The sequence below is a fragment of the Equus przewalskii genome, chromosome 20 (genome assembly GCF_037783145.1).
Source record: "Equus przewalskii isolate Varuska chromosome 20, EquPr2, whole genome shotgun sequence".
Taxonomy (NCBI): domain Eukaryota; kingdom Metazoa; phylum Chordata; class Mammalia; order Perissodactyla; family Equidae; genus Equus; species Equus przewalskii.
The window spans coordinates 32,481,364-32,508,972 of NC_091850.1; the positions used below are offsets into that span (position 1 = coordinate 32,481,364).

General features: G+C 37.2%; 1 protein-coding gene across 31 annotated transcripts in view; it reads left to right on the forward strand.

The window, feature by feature from the left end:
* DROSHA (drosha ribonuclease III) overlaps positions 1-27,609 on the forward strand; it is a 120,268-nt gene that overhangs the window by 49,909 nt on the left and 42,750 nt on the right. For 19 of the 31 annotated variants that reach the window (XM_008536938.2, XM_070587139.1, XM_008536945.2 and 16 more), the window contains 7 exons: positions 2,272-2,441; positions 7,246-7,370; positions 9,024-9,123; positions 10,598-10,705; positions 21,543-21,650; positions 22,163-22,301; positions 22,638-22,698. In XM_008536938.2, the coding sequence (XP_008535160.1) occupies positions 2,272-2,441; positions 7,246-7,370; positions 9,024-9,123; positions 10,598-10,705; positions 21,543-21,650; positions 22,163-22,301; positions 22,638-22,698 (811 nt within the window). The remainder of the gene's footprint in view (positions 1-2,271; positions 2,442-7,245; positions 7,371-9,023; positions 9,124-10,597; positions 10,706-21,542; positions 21,651-22,162; positions 22,302-22,637; positions 22,699-27,609) is intronic. The other 12 variants (XM_070587135.1, XM_070587143.1, XM_070587123.1 and 9 more) reach the window with 1 other exon arrangement.

Below are 27,609 nucleotides of genomic sequence, written 5' to 3' on the forward strand. Positions count from 1 at the left end.
GTATTCTGGCTTTAGAGTTCTCTTGTCCACCTGCTCGCCTCAGGCCCGTAGAAGCAGAGATTACAGTGGGCTCAGACTAACAGATAGGCATTATGATTTTGCTAGGCTCCTTAGCAAAGAGGGGAACATCATTGATTGAGGAGCACATGTCTTATGCAGGCAGACTGAAATGTCTTTTGAGACAGACTCTGAGAAATATACTCTTAACCATGGAAGTTTATTAGTCAAAGGTGACTCGTGGGTTTAAGGCTGATGTTTTGTAATGAGGCATAAAAAGTTTCACTGCTGTGAGCAGTAATCTGAATTGGTAGGTAGAACATGTCCTCATGTGGGTTGGTGGCATTTTGTAGTTTAGTCACTTTGTGGACAATTACTGTTTTTAGAGGCTCAGTGTCTTTGATTAAGAGAATGCTGTTTTCAGAGTGTTATCTACAAAGATTCCTCTAGGAACTGTTGTGATTAATCATTAGTAGCCTGTGTGCTTCTTGAGAGCCTAGAGCTTCTACTTTTGTTTGTTTTGTTGTTTTCCATGATTGTGACATGGGCCCATTCATATTCTCCCATCTGAGAATAAAATCCAGAGATCTTCCTGTGCTCTGTAAAGCTTCGCACGATCTGACCTCCTGGCCGCCTGCCTCGCACTCTCTCCTCACTTCGCTCCATCCACATGGCTGCCTTGCAGTTCCTGGAACACGTCAGTCCCACTCCACCTTAGAGCTTGTGCTGTTTCTTCTACCCGAGACACCCTTCTCCCAGATAGCTACATGCTGGGCTCCTCTGCTTCTTTCAGTTCTTTGCTCAGGTGGCACCCCTTCAAAGACACCTTTCCTGCCCACCCATTTAAATACAGCTGCAGGCCCTTGCCCATTTGATTCTTCTTCATAACACTCATCTCAACGTGATCGCTTATGTCAGTGGTTTTTTTTTTAACTGTCTCTTTCTCTCCACTGGAATTTACGGGACTTTGGCTGTTTAGATCACCGCTCTGTTTCCAGGTACTACAGAATAGGTTCTCAGTAAATATTTGTTGAGTGAATGAGCAAGTATTTGGATTAATGAATGAATTAATGCCTACACAAACAGTGGCTCTGTAGTACCACTGCCATCTAGTTCCAGAGCAACATCTGAGATTAAAAAAAAACAGATCCAAAAGAAATTTTGATCTTTTCTCTCTTCTCTCTCAGATATGTAGGCCTGTCCAAGTTCTTCTCCCACAGCAACTTGTATTAAAATCTTTTATCCTCTTCTGTTTTCTAGTACCCAAAATTCCTTGGGTGCTGTTAACTCCTCTAGCGCAAGGAGGACGTTATCATTTGTGCCCACCCATCCCCACCATCCTCTCTCCCCATTTCTCCATAAAGTGTTGAGCTCTGTACTACTGTTCTTAGCATATCTCATGACCTGGGGAAGATAGTCATTGTCCCCTAAACCTTCAGGGCTCTTGTCCTTTCCTGGAGTGGGACTAGGCAAAGAAAACGGGTACAAGGTGGTTGCACATGTTGGTCAAGAAGCTAGGGCCAGAGAGAAGGCAGAAACCTGTGAGCCCCAAATTAATGCCCACATTAAATGAATGTCTTTGGTTCTTCAAGTCCCAGAGTAATTGGCTTTTTCCAAGGTACTTTAATTGTGTCTTTTTTTAATCCTCTGTACTTGGTGATATATGCTTCTGTAAGCTTCAGAATACTTGGTATTTTTTCCATGTACCAACTTCATAATGATCTTCATGATATTAGTATAGGCTCTTTAGCTCTATTCATCATGGCAGGTGCAGCACATTAGCACCAAAAAATTAGACCATAACGCAACGATAGCTTATTGAAAACAGCCATAAATATCTCATAAAGCTTAGAATTTCCTTAGGACAGTAACATCACTTCTAAAGAGCTTTCATCTGTTACCTTAGAAAGAATAAAATATTTAGGACATAACATGGTTCTGTATATTATAAACTGTGGTTCTTTATGCTAGGTGGTTTTAAATTTATTTAGATAGGCACTTTTTTTATATTCATACCTCACAAATGGAGCCTTTTATCATTTATAATGTTGTTGTTGCCATTTTAGTAAATGAGATGGTTTATGAGCACTGCTCATCAATGAAAAGAATGGGTTTCTTATTACTTGGCACCTGGTTAAACAATGTAAATTCTAAATTACCTTTTTTTTTAAATGCTTCCCCCCCCCCATTGTCTTGTTTTTCCTTATTTGGCGGATGATCAGCTATTAATTGAGTAGCTTTATTTTTTCCCCTTTCTCTCCACTCCTACCCAAGATGGAGGGAAGGAAGTGCTTTCCATGCACCAGATTCTCCTTTATTTATTACGGTGCAGCAAAGCTCTGGTTCCCGAAGAGGAGATTGCCAATATGCTTCAGTGGGAAGAACTTGAGTGGCAGAAATACGCAGAAGAATGCAAAGGCATGATCGTCACCAACCCTGGCACGGTATGTTCTGGGGTTTACACGTTCAGGGACTGAATCACCTTTTTGTCCAGGTTTGAATGTTTCACAGAAACAGTAACAGAACATTTTAAAAGCTTTACTCATTGCTTCTTGTCCTTCGAGTATTTTTTTCCTTTAAATATTTAGTAAGTAAGAGAAATACAATGTAGGCATATTTAATAGTAAGTTCATCTGATTGGTAAATTTATTCTGCCCATTATGGAGAGTTCTGAAGTTTTTAGGTTTGTTCAGGTCTGATCTTTTCCTGAGTATAAAAATAGTATATCTTCATATGGAAAATTAGGAAAATAGAAAAGTAGCCCAAAGAAGACAATAAAAGTTATCCATGATTCCATTCTCCAGGGATGATAGTACTCACATTTCTAGTCTCATTAGGGTAGATTTATTTCATATTGTTTTGCAACAAAATTGGCATCATACTATTAATTATTAATATTCAGACCTTTTCCTTCTCATCTTCCTCCAGAAATAACCACAAAATTAACATTTTTTGTAGTCTTAAATTTCTTTAGAAGTGTAATAAATAAAAAGCCCCTAAGTTATTTCATTAACCCCCTGTTATTGGGCACCTGGATTGCTTCCAGATTTTTGATATAACAAATCATGCTGTATTGAATTTGTATATGTCTGTATAAACATACACACATGCATATATATGTATGTATCTTTGAATATGTGTCCATCTAATTCCTTAGGAAGAAGTCCTGTAGTGAAATTAGTAGGCTGAAGGTATGCACATTTTTAAGGCTTTTGATGTATGTTGCAAATTGCCTTCTGGAAGGGTTGTAAAATTTGCACTCTGACTAGGAGTATATGAGAGTGCCCGTTTCTTCATATTGGGTCTACTAGTTTAACAAAGTAACTTTGTCAATTTGATAGGAACGAAAAATTATTTAGTTCAGTTTTGTATTTATTTTGGTTTCTAGCAAAACTTGATATTTTAAATGTTTTTGGCCTTTCTTTTTTTTTTGTATAATGTCCTGTTAATATCCTTTCTCTAATTTTCTTTTGTGGTATTTGTCCTTTTTTATCGATCCTTTGCTGTAATTGTTACAAATTAGCTTCTAATGTTAACTTTTGAAGTAAAAATATACAAATTAAAGGCAGAGAGTTAAAAGATAACTAATTTACTCTTATAAAGAAAATGCTGTTTTATATATTATATTAATTAAAATTATTTTTTTGCTAAAATATGTTATTTCATAAAATAGTTATATATTGGCATCTTATCAGGATGAAGTTTTCCAGAAATGAGAATTAAAATATTTCCATGTGAAAAAACAGAGTAATCTATTTAAACAAAGCTGTTGTTTTAAAAAGCCTGCCAAATTGTTTAATAGCCTTGATTCATAAAAATAAAAACTCTGGATCAACTTTCTGTAGCGTGACAGTAACATCTGCACAAACAAAATGTTGCTATTTGCAAATCAAACATTCCGGCTAATACTGACTATTTTAAACAAATCTTGAAAGTGAAAATGTTTAATAAAAATATGTTTAAACATAAAGTTTGTTTAAAACTAAAAAAAATATAATTTTTACTGTCATATTGTTAGGCCACATAAATAATTGTTAAAGTAACTTTAAAAGAGATATGCAAGTTATAGCATTATGAGAGTATGACTGTGAATTTAATTTTTCTTCTTTAAACAATTGCATGAATTTACATTTTTTCTGTCAGTTTTACAGCTGGGTCAGAGGATGGCTGGGGGTGATGGTGGTGGGAGACATACCTTTTCATTTCGGTGGGTCCACTGGGAGAATCCCATGATCTACAGTGGACACTTTGGGAACACTTTCACCCTGGGGCTTCTTTCCATGACATGGTTAAAATTTCCTAAAATGCTAGAATCAGTTTGAGAACTTCTGAAAATATAAGAATGTGCTGATCAACCCCACCCCATATACTCCAGGTAATGGGGCTCAAGGATCTATAGTTAAAAAAAAAAAATCCTCAGGTGCTTCTGAGTCACCCACTGCTTGTTTTTGAGCCACTGGCATAGAGGAAGACATTTACTCCCTTACCATGATCATCATTCAACTCATTTGTTGAGGGACTACTGTGTAAGCCAGGTGGTAGTGAAATATATAGATTATCTATGATGCTTGTCCAGGTGCAAACTCACAGCGTATCCATATGAAAGGAGTCTATGATGGATTGTTGAATCAATGGACCAGTCAGTAGAAAAGCCAGTCAGGAAAGACTGTAGTTTTAAGTGGGATCACTGGGCTGGGCTGCCAAGGAAGCTTCATAAACACTACAGTGAGCACTTTAAGAAATAGAGAAACTGTACAAATTATTGGCATGATTAAATGTACATATTTGGGATGTTATATGGCCAGTTTTGAAGATAATGAGGAAACTAGATTAGTTAGGATGAAAGGTTTATGTTGGAAAGTAATCAGAGATAAATTAAGAAAGGTAAGTTTGGATGCCAGGCTTAGGAACAAGTTGAAGTTAATTCTTTTTTAGTATTTATCTAAAAATATGTTTAAACGAGGAAAAAATCCTGAAAACTCCGAGTCATAGAAACATCCTTTCATTATGTCCTGTTGAGAATAGGACAGAGTAGACATGGCAGCACATTTCATCCTCTGCAGTAGTTGCCTTTTTTTTTCTTTTTAAAGATTTTATTTTTTCCCCTTTTTCTCCCCAAAACCCCCCAGTACATAGTTGTATATTCTTCGTTGTGGGTCCTTCTAGTTGTGGCATGTGGGATGCTGCCTCAGCGTGGTTTGATGAGCAGTGCCATGTCCGCGCCCAGGATTCGAACCAACGAAACACTGGGCCGCCTGCAGCGGAGCGCGCGAACTTAACCACTCACTGCCAGCCCCTGCAGTACTTGCTTTTAAAGCTTGCCTAGTGGTGAGGATATTGGGGAATTTATTAAATTTCTCAAGCCATTATGGTCACATTAAGTACTTTATTCCTGTAGAACTTAAAAACAATCAATCTCCCTCCCTAGGCACTTTGCCTTTGCCGGGGAATACTCTGGTCATTAGTGAGAATGTTTTTTCTTCTTCCACAAAGATGGTACCATAGATGTTGTCGGAAATGGCCAAAGTCTAGAACTTATTTCATTCCCCACTCCCACGCCATGAATTTAGAGATACTATAGATATTTTAAATCACTGTTTCCTCTGTTGATACTATAGCATGGTGTTTAAAATCGTGGAGACATGAATAAATTGCTCACATTCTTCAATTATGCAATTCCTCTTTTTTTTTTTTTGAGGAAGATTAGCCCTGAGCTAACATCCACTGCCACTCCTCCTCTTTTTGCTGAGGAAGACTGGCCCTGAGCTAACATCCATGCCCATCTTCCTCTACTTTATACGTGGGACGCCTACCACAGCATGGCTTGCCAAGTGGTGCCATGTCAGCACCCAGTGCAAACCGGGGAACCTGGGCCGCCAAAGCAGAACATGCGCACTTATCCGCTGCACCACCGGGCCGGCCCCACACACTTACTCTTTTAAAAATGTGTTCTGCTGCTTAGATGCAGCAAATATTGGAAATAATTCTTAGACCTAAATAGCATGTTGCTACCATTGATGGACATTTAAATAATATTAGGTTACTTGTGACCAAAATCTTGTCCAGTTATTAATTTTGAGAGCAGAGGTCAACTTTTCAAGATACTAGTGAAATTTTGATTGTTAAATGACATTTAAACATTCTGTAAAAACTTAAGTGTAAATTGTTTTTAATGTAGATGAATTTACACAAATCTATTCACTTTGTCGTCGTCTTGGATTTGTCAGACACCTGACTGGAGCGACAGTTGTGTGTGAGGTAACCAGCTTGTTCCAGTTGCTGCTACTTTTCCCCGGTTTTAGCATTGAAACCCCTCTGTCCTGGACAAACCAACCAGACTCTAGTTCTTGGGCATTGCTGTGGGACAGATGAAACTTTATTGGCCTCTGTGTGGATCAGTTCTGTAGCTTTTGGCTCTAAAGCAGTTAAGCCAAAGACCCCACAATAGCCTAGTAAGAATTTAGTTTCTAATTAGGGACTGCCATAAGAGTTTAGTATAAGCAAGGAGGTTGCAAAAACATACTTTCCATCATTTTACCATCTTATCATGAACTTAAGCTTTGAGGATGAACGATAGTTTACAAACGGTTCCTCATATTTTTATAACTTAAAAAGAAACCAGCTGTTCATTTCTTCCTTTATTAGACTTGAAGAAAAAATATATGAGGCTCTCTCTTAAAATTAAAAAATGGCCTGCATAGACATAATAAGAGAAACTTAACCATTTGGCATTTGTACCACCATACATTCTAATTTAAAGGTGTAGAATTGAAGGAAAACACAAGGTACACTGAGAATTAATGGAAAAAAAGATTATATAGAGGCATCTGTCTATGCATCCTGAGTAGAAGTAAGCTACTCATTTGAAATGTGGAATTAAGCAGAATAAGCCCCACATCTCTTCCTCGTGATGTGGAATACTTCCTCTGTGCCTTTGGAGAGGTTAAGGAAAAGTTATATCTGACTAGGTGTCCTTTTAAAAGTTTAATTTTTAAAGGTTTCTATGTGGACTGCAAAAAAGGACAAAATCATTGTTCATTATGCCAAATGGCACACACTCATTTATAGGGATGACATTATAGGTTTTATGTAGTATAGCTGCTGTGATTAAAGGGTTTTAAATGACATTTTCCCTTTGGGGATGAGGCTTTCCTAGAAAAAAATCCGATTAATTTCTTCCCTACTTACGTTAAAGTCAATACTTAAAGACTTCTTATGGGAATAAACTGCTTTGATTTTCCTCTCTAGAAACCAAGCTCTGTCCGCATCGATCAACTGGATCGTGAACAGTTCAACCCCGATGTGATTACTTTTCCGATTATCGTCCACTTTGGGATACGCCCTGCACAGTTGAGTTATGCAGGAGACCCACAGTAAGATATTTCTCGGTGTTTGTCTTAGCCAATTTCACCTTCTACTAACAGCTGAATTAGCAGAGGAATACCTTTTAGTGGATCTTTTCCTTTTTAAAAATTAAGCCCTGAAATGAGCCATGTTTCCAAATTTAGGTTACCAAATGAAACAAGTTTTAGTAGCTCCAGAAGAATTATTTTCTCTATGTATTTGACTGTAGGGAATTATTATTCAATTGATTATCCTTGGCCATCTTGGTCATCATGGGTCCTGTATATTTTTCACCTTTAAGGAACTTTTCATTTATTCATCATTATAATACTTACTGTTATTATTATTTTCATTTATTTCAGTGCCCTGTAGAGGGAAGTAGCACTGTGTTGGTTCCTAGCACTGCTGAATTTGTGTGGAGTTCTATTTTTGGGGCATCTTAATAAGAGCTCAAGATCCCATGCAAAATGAAGGGTCGTGTTGGTAGGAGAAGGCATGACTTCTGACTCTTAGAATTAATGTTACTTTCCACGTTTGAGCTTTTCCCACTGGCATGTTAGTGTTTGTCTGGGAGGAGATGAGGATATGTGGGAATGGAAGTAGTACCATTATATTCTTCAGGAGCGTTTGGATTTCCTACCTCATTAAACAAACAAACAAACCAGTTTCCTGACTTAATTTTTTCTTTTAAGGATTCATAATGGGAGAAAAGGGCATGAGAGATTTTCAATTCATAAATACAATTCTGGCTGATATATTAGAAGAGGCTAAAGGGTTTTGTTCTTTTTTTCCCCCCTTTGGATAAAAGTATGAAGCAGTGAACCAGGCACTGTGTAAGTACTTTTTTCTTTCCTCCATTCTCTAAACCATTGTTATCAAAAAGGACAGACCCAACTAAGGCCAAGAAAGGAGCAATTTCAATATGACAGAAAATCCCTTGAAAGTCCCTTCTTGTCAGAAAAATGTTAGTAGAATGTGATAGGCTTCCATGGGTTCTCAGATGACAGGTCTGTGAATTGCTAAAGGACTGCATATTCTCTTCATTCCCAGGACGCTTTAACAGTCTCCTTTAGACTGATCCAGGTTATCACATATTTGGCTACAAATGTGCTTATTTTTGTCATGGTATATATAAATTGGTGTATACCATTTGTCTTTTTTCCTCCCCGGTGGAAAAATGGGTACAGCTGTGCTGCTTGGGTATTGGCACAAATGAGTTCTCTTTTCTAATACTGTCCAACTCTACTTTCAACCTAGGCAGTTCAGAGACTGACAGTATGCTCATTAAGTAAGGGTGTCTTTCTTTCAACAAGCATCAGAGAGTACGTATTTAAATAAAATGTGTTACTTTCAAAGAGGTAACAATGAGAAACTACGTGTTTCTATTGGTTTTTGTGCATCTCTTTTGGAATTCTTTCCAGAGAGATTCATCTGTACAGTGACACCTCATTTTCAACCCAAATAAGCAATGATCAACTTAATAACTAGGTTCCAGATGACTCTTCGTCATCATGCCCTTCAACCCCAAAAATCGTATCCTTCTTTAGAATGAAGGTTGCTGCCATTAAGGATATTCAAAAGGATGCAGATTATGATTGAGCAGGTCTGTTAGAACAACTGGCATTGTTGCACTTTAGATCTGCCTTCTCTTTCTCTAAGATGTATGTCTTTCCTTTTTTTAGGTACCAGAAACTGTGGAAAAGTTATGTGAAGCTTCGCCACCTCCTAGCAAATAGTCCCAAAGTCAAGCAAACTGACAAACAGAAGCTGGCGCAGAGGGAGGTTGGTATAGAACCCTGCTCTTATGTGATCAGTGACAATGCGCTTCAGGTTTATTTTGAGATTGTTGCATTACACTACACTTCTAGAATAAGATGGAGAAAGTAAAGTATGATTTTTTAAAAAATTAGGATGGAAAAATAGTTTCTAAAAAATCATTCTTCACTCCCTTCCTCACACTTGTATGCTAATTGATTGTTTTTTTTCATCTTTTAGTATTGAAGGGACCATTTTTTCCCCCTAAAAAGGCCAGTTTCTTAATGTATTGCTGCCTTTGGGAATAAATAAATCTTTTATGGAAATTAAAGAAAGTTTAAAACTTGCTGGATTAGCCTTTTATTATTAATTAGACTGCATATAATACAGCTTTGGGTCTTACTCAAATTTCTTGGTCTTAAAATTATAAAAGATTGTCTTCCATATGTCTGTCAGTTTAGTAGGATGAACTTATTTTGTAGGGTTTTATATCTCAAATTCCATATTTCTTTACTAATGGGTAGTAGTATGCCTGTATTCCAGGATCATTTATGTTTTAGTTTTAATTTTGAGAATAAGTAGATTCGGTATCACCATAGATTTTGTCTCAATGAGGTTTTATTCTGTTGCAGTAATAAGAGCAATGCTTTGAAGTTGGGCAAAGTGTTTGAGTTCTGGCTTTGTCACTTACCACGAGCTGAGCCAGTCAGCCTCATTATAAAGGAGGGAACCTAGGCTGAGAGAGCCTGACTGAAATGTCCCTCTGTTGGTACACCCAGGGAAAAAGGTGGTTGTGTGGACTTCTGAAATACTCTATTTAACTTTCCTCCAATGGTATTCGACCTCTAGTAAGAACTTAGTCAGTGATGGAGGTGGTGGTGGCGGCTGTTATTATGAATTCCTGTGAGATTTTTATTGAATAAGCATACAAATATAAAATTACTGTTTATAATTAATTATTTGAAGGGCAGTAAAAGGGAAGAGTCAGTTCCTGATTATGTCTTGTAGAAGTTTTGGATCATTATCTCTTTTTAAATAAAATGTACCCTTGCTGCAAGTGTTTTTGTAAGAAGTTTGCAAATTAGAAGGCAACTTCTAGAATTAGTTGGGTTGCAGGTTAATTTACTGATTGTCTTTCTTAGATGTAAATGCTTAACATAAGGCTTGATAAAAGTTTTACATACTGAGTTCAAATCCCAAACACCACATTTTGTTTCTTTTATGAGTGACAGAGCATTTTTTTCATTTGAACTAGCTGGTATGGTAGATTTGGTCCAGATTTTTTTGTTATCTAGTTGTCAGGAAACGCTGGCTTATACCCAAGGCTTTGAGCATCCTGGCCTTCATTTCAAATGAAATATTGTAATTTGGCATGAAGAGGTTTGAATACCTAACGTTAAGAGTGATATTCAGTGAATCCAGGTTATTTTCTCTTGCTTGATATTTGACTTAATATTCCTTTACAATTGTCAGTTACTTATCATAATGACTTCTTTTCCAGGAAGCACTCCAAAAAATACGACAGAAGAATACAATGAGGCGAGAAGTAACAGTGGAGCTAAGTAGCCAAGGATTCTGGAAAACCGGCATCCGTTCTGATGTCTGTCAGGTGATGATGCTTCTGAGAACACAATTCTTCCCGTATATCTCTTCCTTTAGAAGGCATCTGGCACTGAAGTTTTTCTAATTCTGAGAAGTTTCTACAGAATATATTACCTTGTAGCTAAATGGAACACCTACCATAAGTTGTTTTCTATCATTTGGGTTTTTGTGTGTGTGTGTCAGTTTCTGTGTTGTCTTGTTTAGTTTTGTATGTGTGTGTGCGCTCGTGTGCATGCTCACCTGCCCACTGCTGGGGTAAGGGTGCACTTAATTAGTAATGCTAGATTCTGTTTCTGCACATTGAGTGAAGACAAGTCTGTTCTTCAGATGTGCCTGCCTATTCACAGCACATGTGTGGGTGCCTGTTAAGAGCTACTCCAGCAGCTCTATAGGCGGACTCCTTGAAGGAGGTGTGTACCAACTTTCCGGACGGGTGACTCAAACTTATATGGCAGAGAACTGAAGGCAAATTAAAGGACAGAATCAATATAAATTTTATATTTGATCCAAATGATAATACTTTTTCCTTGGGTGAACTTAATAGAGGAACATTTCAGCTATGTATAACTGGGTCACCAATATGTATGTTTGTTTTCTGTATGGATGGAATTTGTACTAGATTAGAGATCCCCCAAACCCAGCATATTCTTTGACTCTTTGCTTGATTCTTTTGTTATGATTGATATTGGTTGTACTCCATGGGAATTACAGTAAAGGGAATGAGTATGCAGGCCCGGAGCAGGTGATGCAATTTGCTGTCTTCAGCCTTTTGGAAGAATACTTACAGGCTTCCGTTGATCTGTTTTGACGGTAGCTGTATTGTCATAAGTTCAGGCACTCTCAGGTATTCATTTCATCATTATGAATTTTTTCTTTAAATCAATGTTGGCATTTAATTATTATATTGAACAGTGGGATTTACTCCTATCATTAAAGGTATTGCTGTGTAATTCACTTACCTTGTGATGGTCAATGCTAAATATTTTTGTGTTCAGATGAACTGATATTGGTGCAGTATTGCTAAATAGTACAGTGGCAGCCAGCCACATCCACCACATCCTTAGTTGTTTTGCCAATTGGCCAGTTTTTTGTACTGTAAGTACTTTCAGAAGTGAATGTCTTACTCCCATTGATTCTTTCTTAGGGCCACTTGAAGCTGTGTCACCCAGTTTTTCTGTTTGCTAGTGTTTCTCTAAAACCAGCATAACATCATCCTAAGGCAGACATCGTAAGAACAATAGCAGAATGTTCAACAATCTGCTCAAAATCTGGCGATTTCAGGGATAAGTCAGAGTTGATTGTTTAAGAGATCATAAAATTGTTGAGCATTAGAGCTGAAAGGGATTTTAGAGATCTTCTAGTTCAGTGGTTTTTAAGCTTGTGTTTTTGGTTAACTTTGAAGTATTTTTTTAAACCAAAACCCTGTGGAGCCCTAATTTGTAAAACGATAAAAAGTAACTGATGATGGGTAGGTGGTGGGTTTGGAGGGAGTATCCCGTTGTACTTGATTTCTCTCCCACCCCTTCTAGCAGTCTCTAAGGCAGTTTTATTCCACTAAACACATTTTTTCTTAAAACGTTGAGCCTTTTTTCCTCTTTCTTTTGGTAAAACAAATAGTGGTGCAGGATGATCTATTCCACTGCACTTTTGCGTTCTTCATCTGTGTCACACATGTCTTCGACTGGCTCCTCAGCTAGATTAGAAGCAGCTTGAGGACTAGGTTATCTTCTCTCTGTATGTATTGTATTTTATAATCTGTTTTGAGGTTGGTAGACAGGAGCACTCAATCAGTTCCTTTGATTAACTGGTCGGAGAAAGTGGATCCTGACTGACACTCCTGCGAAAGAGAATATCCAATAATAGTTCCTCCCGCTGTCGGACTCCCGCTCTTCTAAAGACACCTGCCATCTGTCTAGATGCCGTGCTTCCATTCTCCAGTCCTCCCAATGGAAGTCTCTCTAAGATTTCAGTAAAATTAGCCTCACGTGTACATGACTTGATAAAGAATGTAAATTGCTGCCTGTGAGTTCATATACTTAATACAGGGATTGCTTTATGGTTTATGAAAAAAATGTCAGCATATAAAAGAGTGAAGTTTTGAGCCAGTCAGCTACCTGAGAAGTTGATAGAAGCTGAAGGATGAAGAAATGAGTACAACAGCAATGGCGGGGGCAGGGGGTGGACTATCAAAAACAGAACCAACCATAAAGCCCGTTTGCTTTGGTGAAATAATAGTTCCGTACATGCCAAAATCAAATCATCCTGGAGACATTCTGTAGCTTTCAGCCTTAGGTGAACAGATGAAGTATCTGTTTATGTATCTTGACATATTAAATATTACTTCACTATCAATGAATATTCTTGGGGTTGTGAAAGTAAATTATTACCTGCACTGAGCTTAAAACATCGACATACAGAAATGCCACCTGGAGAGAATTTGGAGCTGTTACTGATCAACTCATTTGTTTCACAGGAGCGACCTAGTTCAAATTTTAATTGCAAAAACCTAACAATGACTTAAGGGAGAGTGACAAGGGTAAATTAACTTAATTGGCTTTTGGCTCAAAATGAGTATTTTTGAATGAATATTATTAGATTTATTTATGCTCTTTGTTCCAGAATGGTTTTAAGATGGTAATTCTTTTTATAAATATAGGAGTAATTAAACAGTGTGACTATGCAAGCCATAGGCTCCACGGTGAAAATTTTTAAATCCGTTACTCCTGTCAGTGCCAGTCACTTACCTGCAATGCTGCTTCTCTCTTAGCTTTCTCTTGGGCTGCCTTATTGCATATCCAAGGTCAGAAAGTCTTCCTTTCTACTGCTACGTCTTAACAGAAAACCTTTGATAGATATGTAACTTCTAGGTACGTTTTAGCTAAGAGTTATGCACAGGTGATATTTTATCCCTTCTTAGAACTTTTTTTTCACATTCTGTGTAATTTATATATAATATATATTATATATAGTCTATATATAATGACGTTATAGCTAATTATATATAATGTAATGTATATGTCTAATTAGATATAATAATAGACGTCTCCTTTTATTATTTATTCTTTTTTTTGAATTAAAGTTATTAATCAACTTACCTTTATTTTTTAACATTATGTAAGTTTAAGGTGTACATCTTCTTGGAATTTTGATGTTTTAAAATTCTCAGACATTTTACATGCGTCCAACAAAGGTCCTGAGCAGCTCTTGCCCTTAAATAACTGAAGGTAGCCATACATTTTGATTGAATTTTTTTACCTTGAAATTCCTTAGGTAAACAGTAGGAAGCAATAACACTGTTCTCTCTAGTTTTTTTACAAAGAAATCAGATAAAATTTCCTACCATGTGGTGTTAGGGGCTGTACTTCTGTGAATAAATTTTGGAGGCTGTTTTTCATCTTATCCCTAGGATAGGGTAGTCTTTTTGTAAAGACTTAGAAAACATATAATCTAGTGCATAGTTGACTACCCACAGGTCATGCATGTTAAATTTTTCTGTTGTTTGCTTTGCCTTTACTTTGTCCTTGATGATTTTGGTTGCAAAGATTTTAATGGTGTTTAATAAAATGTGTAGCTTTTTCAGAGAGGTACGGTGGTTTTTTCGTTCATTTTTTACAAGTAATGTTGACTTGCAACTAAATTTAATTTCTTATCCTAGAATAAATGTTTTCTTTTTGTGTGTGTTCCTCAAATAAGATGGCAGGTGGCATGTAATAACGCAGTTTAAAACATTCAAAATAAATGCATTTAGTATTTTTGGTAGAATGTGATTGAGAAATAGCAGTTAAAGGAATTATACGCTGAATACTTTGAATAACCCGGAAGCCTATAACAGATAGGCTCATACTTAATTTTAAGGGAGAAAAAAAGGATGAACACTTTTCTAAAATCCTTCGAGTTTTTTCTATTTAATAGTTCACTTATATAGAACCTACTGTTTATTAGTAATAATTGCTAGTAGGTTGCTGGCAGAAGCCTTGTGATGCTATCTAGCTGCTGCCAGAGACAAAACTGTTGTGATGAATCTAAGGTGGAGTAACCAAAGTACCGGCCTCTCACTCTAGAAGTATAACTTCCCAACCAGAGAAGTTACCAAGGGTAGTTAGGAGGTTAGAAAATTCTACCTGATGCCCCAGCCAATATTAGGAGGAATAAAAACCTAGGGGTGGTCCTGTGACTTATAATTACATGTGAACTGAATGCAAACTTGGAACCATGTTTAGAGAGAAACTGTTGAAAGAGTTTCTGTGTTGCTGTTCATTAGAGTGACTTCTGGGTAGTCTGGAAAGAAAAGCGGGAATCAAAACCTGAAACTGAGGCTAGAAAATTCAGTATTAGGACTCAGAAGTGGAAGAAAGGCATCATGTTGCTACAGGATCTGTACTTTAAGAGTAGGGCTTTGCACACTGAAGTTGAATTGTTATCTCATAAAAGTCGGTACCTGTACCTTGTGCTATACTCAAGAGGTGGCCCATGGAAATCACTAAACTGAATCATGAAATTGGAGAGTGGATAAATATGACACATAGAGACGTCAAAAAAGGGGCAATGAATCGGCACCGTTACAGTTATATAACCAGTATGAGGCTCATGCCAAACTGGGGACACTAGGACTCCTTGAAAAAAATAAGGAGGCCTGGGTGCCTGAAGAACTACTGTTGACATTGAGAAGAAAAGCTGAGTTGTGGTGGTTAGTATTTATATTGAGTAGACAGAGAGCTGTATTTGGACTAGTTGGTAGCTGTGCCGGTCTTCCTACAGTGACTATCTGGAATGGGATGGAAGGCTCCCATGCATTGTCAAACTAACTGATATTCTTACTCAATGCTTTATCAAGAGATGACCGAACAGTGGAAAGAAACATCTCTGGGGATTAAGGGGTTTTGGACGATGCACTGAAGGAAATACTTTATAAGTTATAATTTGGGGAAAAAAGGAGAAACCTCTGAGGTGCTTATGGCTTTACAGTTATTGTTAACAAATTTTAGGACCATGTGAGATACTTCATTAAAATTTTTTTTTTTGCTGGTGATGTAGTTAGTATTGTCTGTAAAGGAAGGAAAGAAGATTTTGCTTAAAGGCTAACTGGCCTGTAAGAGAACTATTAGTATTATATTTTTATTATGAAAAATTTCAAACATATACGATATTAGAGTGCAAAATGTGATGAACTCTTTGTGTCCATCACACAGCTTTAACAGTTACCAATAGCATTTCTGTAATATCGACTACGAGTTAATGTTCACATTTTCTCGATTGCCTATTAAATTTATTTCAGTCTGTTTGAATTGGGGTCCAAACAAGATCCACAGTTTGTGAGTAGTTAATGTTTTTTAAGTCTCTTTAATCTATAGGTTCACATTCCATGTTTTCCTTGCAAATTTTTGTTGTTGAAGAAATTGGATCATGTGTTCTGTAGAGTTTCTAAGGTTTAGTCTAGGTTTTGCTGATTGCAACTTTATGGTGTCATTTAATATGTGCTTCTGTCTCTTGTATTTCCTGTAAGTTGGTAGTTAGATCTAAAACTGCTGTCCAGTACAGTACCATTGGCCACATATGGCTATTTAAATTTAAATTAATTAAAATTAAATGAAATTAAAAATTCAGTTCTTGGTTATCCTAGGCCTCTTTCAAACACTAATAGACACATCTGGCTAGTGCTTATTGTAACAGCGCAGATGTAGAATATTTCCATCATCATAGAAAGTTATGTTGGACAGCAGTGATCAGATTTAAGTTAATTTTTTTTTGCACAACTTTTCATAGGTGGTAGTGTGGTCTCTCTTTTTTGTGTAGGTTTGTTAGTCATTGATGGATCATGACCTACACCCAGTAATTCATTAGGAGCCAACAAAGTGATATGCTGATTCTGTCTTTCCTTCTGCATTTATTATTAGAATACTTCCAAAAAGAATCTTCCCCTCATTGACTATTTGATTACTCTGAAGTATGGACCCCACAGAGGACAAAACCAAAAAAATTGCTCATTTGATTTATTCCATAATATACAAACGGTAGTCCCAGAAAAACAATATTAATGGCACCACCAACAATGTGATTATGGAAAGTAGTTGTATATCTGGGGATATTCTCTTTTGTCTGTGATTATCTACAGGATTATTCCACCAGGTGTGCATGCTCAGATTACTGTGTTTCAAGGTCACTTGTGCTTTTACCATAAATTGGATACACAAATTCGTTTATTTCATTTGAATTTTGATTTTAAGTGTTCCTTTTCAAAATTAAATATTATTTTATAATTATGTAAAATATTTACCATGATTCCAAACTTGGGTTTATAAAAGCAAGTATATTTTAAAAAATCTAACTTCTGTCTGTTCCTTCTACCCTCTTCTTGCCATCCTGCCCTGCTCAAAGGCAACTGTCTTTAGAAATGATTTAATTTTTTTCCATTTTAATATAAGCAAATATACACACACACTGGTATGTCTGGTCCCCCCTCTGTCAAACTGTTTTATGTTATTTGGTCACTATGAGGTCCATTTTATTGCCTTTTTTCCCCCTACATTTCTTTTTGTATTGAGGAAGGTTTATATTTTTATTCTAATGGTTACCGTTATACTAACACCTTTATAGTGTAGTTAAGCTTTCCCTCCCTTCCTCATTCTGTGTGTGTATCCCCTTGTTTTTTATTGAAAATAATTACTGTCTGCTTCTCATGCTCCTTTCTCCCACCCAGCATCTAATTTGAACTGATCCTTTTACTGCACGGTCGTACCTCTGAGGCACAAGGCAGCCTCGTCTACTCTGTGTCCTCCTCATTCTCTTCTCAGTTCCTCACGACTGTACTACCTGTTGGAGTATCTAACTGTTCCCTATAGTATTGAGTCACTGAGAATTATCTACAGGTAAAAATATATTTAAAGGTAATCACTACTCCATCTGTCCATGTCTGTCCCTTTTTTTCTTGATTGTCTTAAGCTCATTTTCTAGCAGATTCCTCAAGAATGGGTCACTGAAACAATGGTCCTTGAGTTTCAGCATGTTCCTAACAGTTTGTCTTTAAATATAAAGTCTGCTTAAGCTGGATATGAAATCTGTGGGTCACATATTCTTCTTTCTTTAGTGTCTTAAATATGTTCACATTGTTTTCTGGTATAAAGCATTGCTGTCAAAAGTGTGATAATATGAGTTTTATAAATGACTTGATCCTTTTGTTTCTGTGCCTAAAGGATTGTTTTTTCTTTAAAAACTAACATGGTTTTACTAGAACATGTCTCAGCTCTTTTTTTGTTAATTTTTTCAGATATACTCTGTACTCTTTCAGTATGCTGTCAAGTTGTCTTTTATCTCAGGAAAGTTTTCTTGAATTACGTGATTCATTATTCTGTTCTACTGTTTTGATCTTTTTCTTTAAGGTCTCCTATTATATGCATCTTGTATCTTTGCTTATCTTCTGTATCTATCTCTCGAATCCTTCATTTCTTTTTGATTTTTAATTTTTCTAAAGGATTTTCTCTTTCCCATCTTTTATACCTCAAAGGCATTATTCATTGATTAATCTGCTGTTGCATTCCTTCTGTTTAGTCTATTTTCTTTTCTTTTCTTTCTTTCTTTGTTTTGCTGAGGAAGATTCAGCCTGCGCTAATGTCTGTTGCCAGTCTTCCTCTTTTTTTCTTTTTTTTGCTTGAAGAAGATTAGCCCTGAGGTAACATCTGTGGCTGTCATCTTCTATTTTGTATGTGGGTTGCTGCCACAGCATGGCTGACAAGTGGTGTAGGTCTATGCCCGGGATCTGAACCCGCAAACCAGGGCTGCTGAAGTGGAGCATACTGAACTTAACCACTACACCATGGTCCTGACCCTTAGTCTATATTCTTGAAGTATTTCCTTTAATGTCTTTTTCCTGAATCTTGTCACTTCTTTCCAAACCTTCCTTTCCTCCAGTTATCTCATTTCTGAATAAATGCAGTATTTGTTTATATTTTCTTTTTGTAGCTCCTGTTGTTTTCTTCATTTTGTTTAGCTTATTTTGAAGTATTAGGTTACAGCTTTTCTTCTGTTTTGTTGGCATGTTTTTCTGGCATTTTTTTTTTTTAATTTTCAGAAGGATCTTATTCTATTCCTTTTCTGTATTTTCTTATAAAATTTTTGGGTGGGATTTGATCATGATTCTTTTCTGTTGCTCTTTAAATTAAATACTGTTAAGTAAATTCAGTTGAATAAGTGAAATATTTTCCTGTACTTTTCAGAAGGCGGTATAAGCCAGAATAGCTTTTCACAGGTCTAGAGCCCCCCGTCTGTTGTTTTTGCAAAGTGATTAAAAAAAAATGGCTTCATAATACCTGAGACCTGTCCCCTCTGCTTCCCTCCTCTATTTTTATCTGGGCTTTCTCTTTCTTTTGTGCTTTATCTTCCTTTTCTGCTAAATGTGGCTTTTACTCCCAGTGCTTTCTTCACATTATGGAGCTTTACTCTGGAAGGGAGCTTCAGCTTTTAATTTTGAGCCTTTATTGAGCCCCAGCTTCTCTAGCACTGTTAGACTGTCCTCTTGTACTCAGCCAACGGACTGGATTCTGCAGAGCCCTCTCCAGTTTTGGTCACATTTCCAGTGAATGCATGTTAATTTGGGGGTTCTTTGTTCTCAGGGCCATGAGAAGCCCTGCTGCTCCGCCTGTCTTTTCTCTCTTACAGATGTTGAGACCACATGGGTCTTTGTCCTCTTATTTAGACGTTTATGGGGATACCGTGTCATCTAGTTTTTATGTATATACTGTTCATAGGTCTATTTTGCTGTTCTAATTGCTCTATATTTATGGGAGAATTTGAATAGACTTAAAAACTACGTACTTCTCTTTCCTCACAATCTTCCAGAGGAGCTTTTTTTCTAATGAAAGCAGTTGCCAGGCGTGAATTAGGGGGGAAAAAGATGCTCGGTGATTGTGTGTATTTCAACATTGCAATGACTGATAATTTTAAAGACTGAGCTAGAGATTCTAACAGTCTCGTAGATAACATTGAGACTTGGTTGTCTGGGATACAAGATGTGGATGTGGGTCATATATGCCTTTCCATGGTATTGATAAGAATCAAACTTATGTGGAAAGAGAAACTGGCTCTATTTGGAGCAAGTTAGAGGAAGTGGTGAAGGGACTCAGAGCTGTTTCACGTGAGTCAAGGTGAAAGGAAGTATGACTGAGTTAGCCAACAGGAGATGCGGGGACTTGGCCATTCAATGTGTTTTGTCTCCGGGGATAGGACTAGGTTCAAAGGGGTAAACCTCCAATGAGACAGATTTGGGCTTAATGTTAATAATAATTTTCTAATAATCAGAGTACTCTAAAGAGAATGTTATTTTCTTGACAGGTAATGAATGATTCATCTCTCATTGGAGATATTAAAAAATCAACAATTCACCAGTCTGAGTTCATACTTATGAAATATAGTTGCACTATATAGTCTTCATGACACATCCTTAGTGAGCTTTAGCATCAATTTCTTTGAGCTCCCTGTTACCTGCAATTTAAATGTCTGGAAAACTGTTATACTTCGGCCGCACACTCTGTTTTCATATTATTGTGTGTTTTAATACAGTACTTATAAAAACAAAGTGGAAAAAATGCCAGTAATTCAAATCATAATGGCATATCTCTCAGAAGCCCTTGAAAACAAAAAGAACGTCTTCGTCTTTTTTCTCTTCCACAACTATTGTAAGCCTTGCCCATGGAGGTGCTCAATATGTATTTATTGAATTGAACTGGAAAGAAAGACTTTCTGTTGATTAGAGAGCCTATTTGGGAGAACTAATCTTTCTTTATAAGTTAATACAGGAAACTGATTTCTGTAGTTTCAAGCAAATCCATTTTCCTATATTAAACAATGCTAGCTTAAAATACTTCAAAGACTAAAATGATGTAAAGCATACGTCAGTCATTCTGTGGGCTGTGCCCATTCTCCATGTTCTGATGAATAAGAATGACTCCTTCATTCTCTTGAGTTATTGAAAAAAGAAAGTTATTGAAAAAAGAAAAAGATATGCCTTTCATGAAATCATCTCTCAATAAGGAATCTATAGCCAAATGGAAAGTGATTGAAACAAAAATAAAAGTTCCATGTCCTCAGGTGACTTAACTGTATGGGTGGTTTTATCAAAGTTGTCCTCAGAGTGTTAGATCATTAAGTGTTAAACTTGGAATGGCCTTTTGAGGTCATCCGGCTGAGGAGTTCTTACCCAGGGGATAGTGATGGGCGTTAGGGGTTGGTGAACCTACCTATTAAAGTTGCATACAATTTTTGCATGTTTGTTCACATAGGCATTTTTCTGAGGAAAGAGTCATTTTCCTTAGATTCTCAGAAGTGTCTTGACCCTGACAAAATTTCAGAATTTATGAGTCTTAGTCCATTCTGGTAGAATTAAAGATAGACAAGGGGGCACAGAAATTCTTATGACTTCCTTGAGGATACCCTGCTGAATACTGATAAACCAGGGCTGTTCCTACTTGAATGAAGGCTACTAGGCCTTGTTATTTGCTCATTTAATCCTTTTAATTGCCCTTGAAAGTAACTACACTGATTATCCCCATTTTTACAGGTGAGGAAACTGAGACAGAGAGGTTAAATAACTCACCCAAAGTGCCACAATGGATGAGTGGCAGCGCAGGATTTGGGCCCAGGCATTCTGGTTCCAGAAACTAAACGCTTAACAACTATAGTCCACTAGCTCTTGTAGAGGATTTGCCAGGATGCCATGCAGCCAGTTAGCTATTTCAAGAGTTTGCGAGATGGAATTTGGGATGTGAAAATGGTTTTTGTTTGTTGTAGAATAAATTTAGTGTTTTTATAAGTTTTTATAAAGTTAAATATATTGAAATGTTTTTTTCCCCCAGCATGCAATGATGCTGCCTGTTTTGACCCATCATATCCGCTACCACCAATGCCTAATGCATCTGGACAAGTTGATAGGATACACTTTCCAAGATCGTTGTCTGTTACAGGTAAGAATTACTCTCCTGTACACTCACGTAATAACAAGATAGGAGTATTTCATCTTGCAGGTTACAAATGGAGCACTGAGCTCTTAGTTCTGGGAGATGATGAGGACAGTTAGAAATACAGCTCTCTCCAGTACTCTACTCTGATTGCCACTTTCAAACCCTTTTTCTCACCTTTTTTTTTTTTTGAGGCTTTCCCTAAAGAAATAGACTAAAGCTAAAATTTGCCTGTCAAACCAGAGCCCCTTCTTTCAGCTTTTCCTTCTTTATGGGTCTTCTTTCCAGGTGCTGAGTGTTCTAATTCTCCTCTGAAAGACGTGGCCTTTTAGGTTTGTTTTCAGAAGGGGGCTTGCACCAGAGCTCTGGAAATTTGACGCTGGAGGAGATAAGATGGAAAGATCAGGGCTTAAAATTCAACTGGATAGACAGATCTCTTTCCTGTTTCATTTGGGATGATATAAAGATGGAACATTTTTTGCTGTTTTAAGACAGAACTTATTTCATTGAAATTTTAGCTGGCCATGACTCACCCGAGTCATCACTTAAATTTTGGAATGAATCCTGATCATGCCAGGAATTCTTTGTCTAACTGTGGAATTCGGCAGCCCAAATACGGAGATAGAAAAGTTCATCACATGCACATGCGGAAAAAAGGTATGTTTGGGTTCTTCTTTCATGATTTGGTCTGTGTACCCCATTGTACATTAAATCCCCACCAGGATTGGTTCTCTGGTGACTGTTTCATCCTCTCATTCTTTAGCGCTTCCTGACCCATATGCAGTAACATTCACTTTGAGCAAAGCATTATAATAAGGATGGATGAAATTTTTAGAAAAATTTCTTTCTCCTGTGAAGTGTTTTAAGTGACTAATTGATCAAACTTGTAGATATGCAGATGTTAAACGTTTTAAAGTCAAATTGGGATGAGATAGATAAATCATGGTCCTGGAATGCTTCTAACAGTATTTACTTGTGTATTTTTTTAAATAGGAATTAACACCTTAATAAATATTATGTCACGTCTTGGCCAAGATGACCCAACTCCCTCAAGGTAAAGTAGATTTTTTAAATAATAGCTTTATTGAGATATAATTCACATACCTTACAAGTCTCCTATTTAAAGTATACAATTCAGTGATTTTTAGTATGCTCACAGTACTGTGCAACCATGATCACTATCTAATTCTATAATTTTTTCATCACCCCTAAAAGAAACTCTGTACTATTAATAGTTACTTCCTGTTTCCCTTAACCTTCTCAGCCCTAGGTAACTACCAATCTACTTTCAGTCTTTATGGATTTACCTATTCTGAACATTTTGTATAAATAGTATCATACAATAATTGATCCTTTGTGACTGGCTTCTTTTACTTAGCATAATGTTTTCCAGATTTATCTCATGTTAAAGTATGTATCAGTACTTCCTTTCTTTTTATTGCCAAATGATATTCCATGGTATGAGTATACCACATTTTATTTATCCTTTCATCAGTTGATGGGCATTTGGGTTGTTTCCACTTTTCAGCTATTATGAATGATGTTGCTATGAATATTTGTGTACAGGGTTTTGGACATGTGTTTTGATTTTTCTTGGTTATATAACCAGAGGTGCGTTCATTGGGTCATATGGTAACTCTGTTTAACCTTTTAAGAAACTGTCAGACCATTTTCCAAAATGGCTGCACCATTTTATATTTCCAGCAACAATATATCAGGGTTCTGATTTCTTCTTATCCTTCCCAACACTCGTTACTACCTGTCTTTTGAGTCTAGCCATCCTAGTGTGTATGAATTGTTATCTCATTGTGGTTTTGTTTGAATTTCCCTGATGGCTAGTAATGTTGAGCATCTTTTCATGTGCTTATTGGCCATTTCTGTGTCTTCTCTGGAGAAATATCTGTTCAGATCCTTTTCCCATCTTCAATTGGGTTATTTTTTATTATTGAGTTATAATAATTTTTTATGTATTCCAGATGCAAGTCCATTGTCATATGTATGATTGGCAAAAAAATTTTTCTCATTCTGTGGATCAATTTTTCACTCTCTTGATGATGTCCTTAAAGCACAAAAGTTTTGATGAAGTCCAGTTTAGCTATTATTTGTTTTGTTGCTTGTTTTTGGTGTCATGTCTGAGAAACCATTGCCTAAAGTCACAAATATTAACATCTATGTTTCTTCTAAGAGCTTTATAGTTTTTCCTTTTGTGTTTTGACCTTTGGTCTATTTTGAGTTAATTATTGTATATGATGTGACGTAGGGTCCAACTGTTGCTTGTGGATATCCATTTATCCCAGCACCATTTGTTGAAAAGGCTAATCTTTCTGCACTAAATCGTCTTGGTACGTTTGTTGAAATTCATTTGACAGTATATCTGAAGCTTTATTTTTGGACTCTCAGTTGTGTTGCATTGATCTCTATGTCTGTCTATAGGCTGGTACCACACTGTCTTGATTACTGTTGCTTTGTAGTAAGCTTTGAAATCGAGAAATGTAAGATCTCCTTTCTTCTTTTTCAAGATTGTTTTGGTTATTCTGGATCCATTGTATTTCCACATGAATTTTTGGATTAGCTTATCATTTTTTGCAAGCTGAGATTTTGATAGGCATTGTGTTGAATCTGTAGATCCATTTTGAACAAGTCTTCTGATCCTTGAAAATTGGGTATCTTTACATTTATTTGTCATCCTTAATTTCTTTCAAAATGTTTTACAGTTTTTGGAGTATACATTTTGTATGTCTTTTGCTAAATTTATTCCTAAATATTTTATTCTGTTTGATGCTATTATAAATGGAATTGTTTTCTTAAGTTCATTTTCAGATTGTTCGTTGCAAGTGAATAGAAAAACAATTGAGTTTTGTATACTGATCTTGTATCCTGCAACCTTGATGGTTAGCTCTAATAGTTTTTTAGTGAATTCCTTGGGATTTTTTGTACATATGATCATATCGTCTTCACATAAAGGTGGTTTTACGTTTCCTTTTCCAGTCTGGATGCCTTTTGTTTCATTTCCTTAACCTACTTGCCCTGACTAGAGCCTCTAGTACAATACTGAATAGAAATGGTGAGAGTGGATTCTTGCCTTTTTCCCTAATTTTAAGGGGAAAGCATTCAGTCTTTTACTATTGAATGTGGTGTTAGCTGTGGGTTTTTCTTAGGTATCTTTTTTCAAGTTGAGGAAGTTCCTTTCTATTCCTAGTTTACTGAATGTTTTTATCCTGAAAGTGTGTTGAATTTTGTCAAATGCTTTTTCTGCATCTGTTGAGATGATCATCTGTTTTTTTCCTTTTCTTTTTTTTTTTGAGGAAGATTAGCCCTGAGCTAACTACTGCCAATCCTCCTCTTTTTGCTGAGGAAGACTGGCCCTGAGCTAACATCCATGCCCATCTTCCTCTGCTTTATACATGGGACGCCTACCACAGCATGGCTTGCCAAGTGGTGCCATGTCTGCACCCGAGATCCGAACCGGCAAACCCCAGGCTGTGAAGAAGTGGAACGTGTGCACTTAACTGCTGCACCACTGGGCCAGCCCATGTTTTTTTCATTTATTCTGTTCACATCACATGGTATATTACATTAATTGATTTTTGGGTATTAAACTAACCTTGCTTTCCTGGGATACATCCAACTTGATCATGGTATATAGTCCTGTTTATATGCTGTGATTTCAGTTTGCCAGTGTTGAAGATTTTTGTGTCCACATTCATAAGAGAGATTGTTCTGTAGTTTTCCTTTTCTGTGATGCTTTTGTCTGGTTTTATTATTAGAATAGTACTGGCCTTATGAATGGGTTAGAAAGTCTTATATGTTAGTTTTCCTTATTTTATTTCTTTATTTTAAAAGATTCCTTCATATATTAATATTCTCACTTTTGTGTGGCCTTGAGCCCCTAAAGATTCTGGGAAGGAAGTGGGCTGGGTCTCTGTAAACTGATTAATACCCTGGAAAATTGAATGGAAGCAAATGCCTAAATGGCTAAGGAGGCTCTGCTGTTGCTCTCAGGAGGATTATCTTTGGGTATGAAGTACAGTGGGTTGTATTTGGAAAGTCAGTAGAGGAGATTGCTTGAGGGCAGCTTTCTTTTTAAAATGGGTAGTTGAAAAGTTGAATAACCAGGCTTGTCTGTCTTGGGATCTAGACATCGAGGGATTCAAGGTGGGTAGAGCAGAGTTAGAAGTGACAGAGAGTTAAGACAATTGCTGCCCCTGATAACTGGCCTCCACAATCAAGAGAGTGAGCAGCCATAGCTGGCACAGCTTCCTTTTCTACCTTTTTCTTCCTAGATCACTTTTCTTTTTAAATTGGCTTGCCTCGATTTGCTCTCTTTTGAGGTTATCATAAACTAAACTGTCTTTTCTTTTCAATCAAAAGGTAAAAAGAAAGTCAGCACTAAACTTTAAAACTCTAGTTTGAAGATGATCATACACCTCACTATGGTATTCTGCGAGAGTCTAAGATCAGAAAAGAACTGTTTAATTAAAAGAGCCCTAATCACACCCTCAGGGATAGTGTGGCCATGGTTTCATTTTACCCTGCTGTACTGTAGAATCTCCAGATGACCAGTCTATATTTTAACAAGTGGAACCCTGAGTCCCCCGCAGCGCCTTCAGCAAGGCTGCACACACCACAAACACTTACTTCTCAATGATGAAAGCATGGGTTTAAATTATCTTTGTCTTATTTACCCTAATCACAGTTGTTGGTATGTAAATTATGTCTTTTGATAGCATTATTCAAGGCTCATGATTTATGTTTTCTTTTGCTCTATTACAAAGAGAGGGCTTTCTTACTGTGGCAAAAGGAATGATATTTGAGAAAGTGTGTTCTTTCTGAATTTACCGTTTTGAAAATGATACTGTTAGCAGAGAATAAACAGATAATCTCTGTTGTCCTTTGACTTCTGGCCCTTGCTGCTTGTGTTGAGAGCCTCTTGCTGTGGATCTGATCTTGTTGCTGGTGGACAGTTGACCCCAAGTTTCTGTTTAGGGGGAGCCTCCTAGCCTCGGCAGCTGGGGCTGCTGCTGCTTGATTGCTTGACATCTAGCAATGCCCAGCTACGCCCAGCCCCGGGAGCTGTGTTTAGGAAGCTTCATACAAATTTAATTCAACAGACATTTATCCAGTGCCTTTTGAGGTTGAGGCAGTTTGTAGGTATTTTAGAGGATCCAAGGGCAAGTAAGAGACAGAAAGTCCCCACTTAGCAGGAGGCGTAGCTACCTGGAGTGGGTAGGAGTGCCATAAACATAAATAATGTAAGGGAGACTGTGCTTCATGACGGTCAAAAACAAAACGTGCACACAAGACTGCCGTGGGGCTGAGGCGAGCTCTGGTGGTTGTTTAGGGGTTATAGGTCAGTGCTCTTGCTCTTGAATAGAGGAGTTCACTTGAAACCATTTGCCCTGTTTCTTTCTTCATTTGCTACTATAAAATGGGACGCAGTAGTCCCTGCTCTTTGGAATTTTTGTATCTTTGAAGCAAACACTATCAAATTGCAGATGTCAATGGTTATCTCTCCTCCCAAGCAAGCTTGCTCAGAATTTTAGACTTGAGAAGGGAGAGAGAGAGCGAGCCAGCTAGTAGATTTTTTAGTAGGTTTCTGGCACTGATGACAGTGGAGGAGCAAGGCAAGCAGGGGAGAGGGCCGAGGGGAGGAGCTCTTGATTGAATTCTTCTCCTAGTCCCCCTGAAAACCAGTCCTCCTGCACCGGCACATCCTGGAGTACACTTAGGGACCACGTTCTGCCAGGTCCCTTCAGACTGCCTCTACAGTCAGTCTTCTTGCTGTTTCTGGAGCCTCGATTCTAGTTCTTAGTCGTAACCTGCTGGAAAGCTTTTTGTGGCATCTTGTCACCTACTGCATAAGTCTGAACCTCCCCTCCTGGCAATCCAGCACCCCTGACTGGCCCCAGGCCACTTTTCCAGGCATGTCTTTCTTTTCCCTGTGGCTGTCCACACACCAATAAGA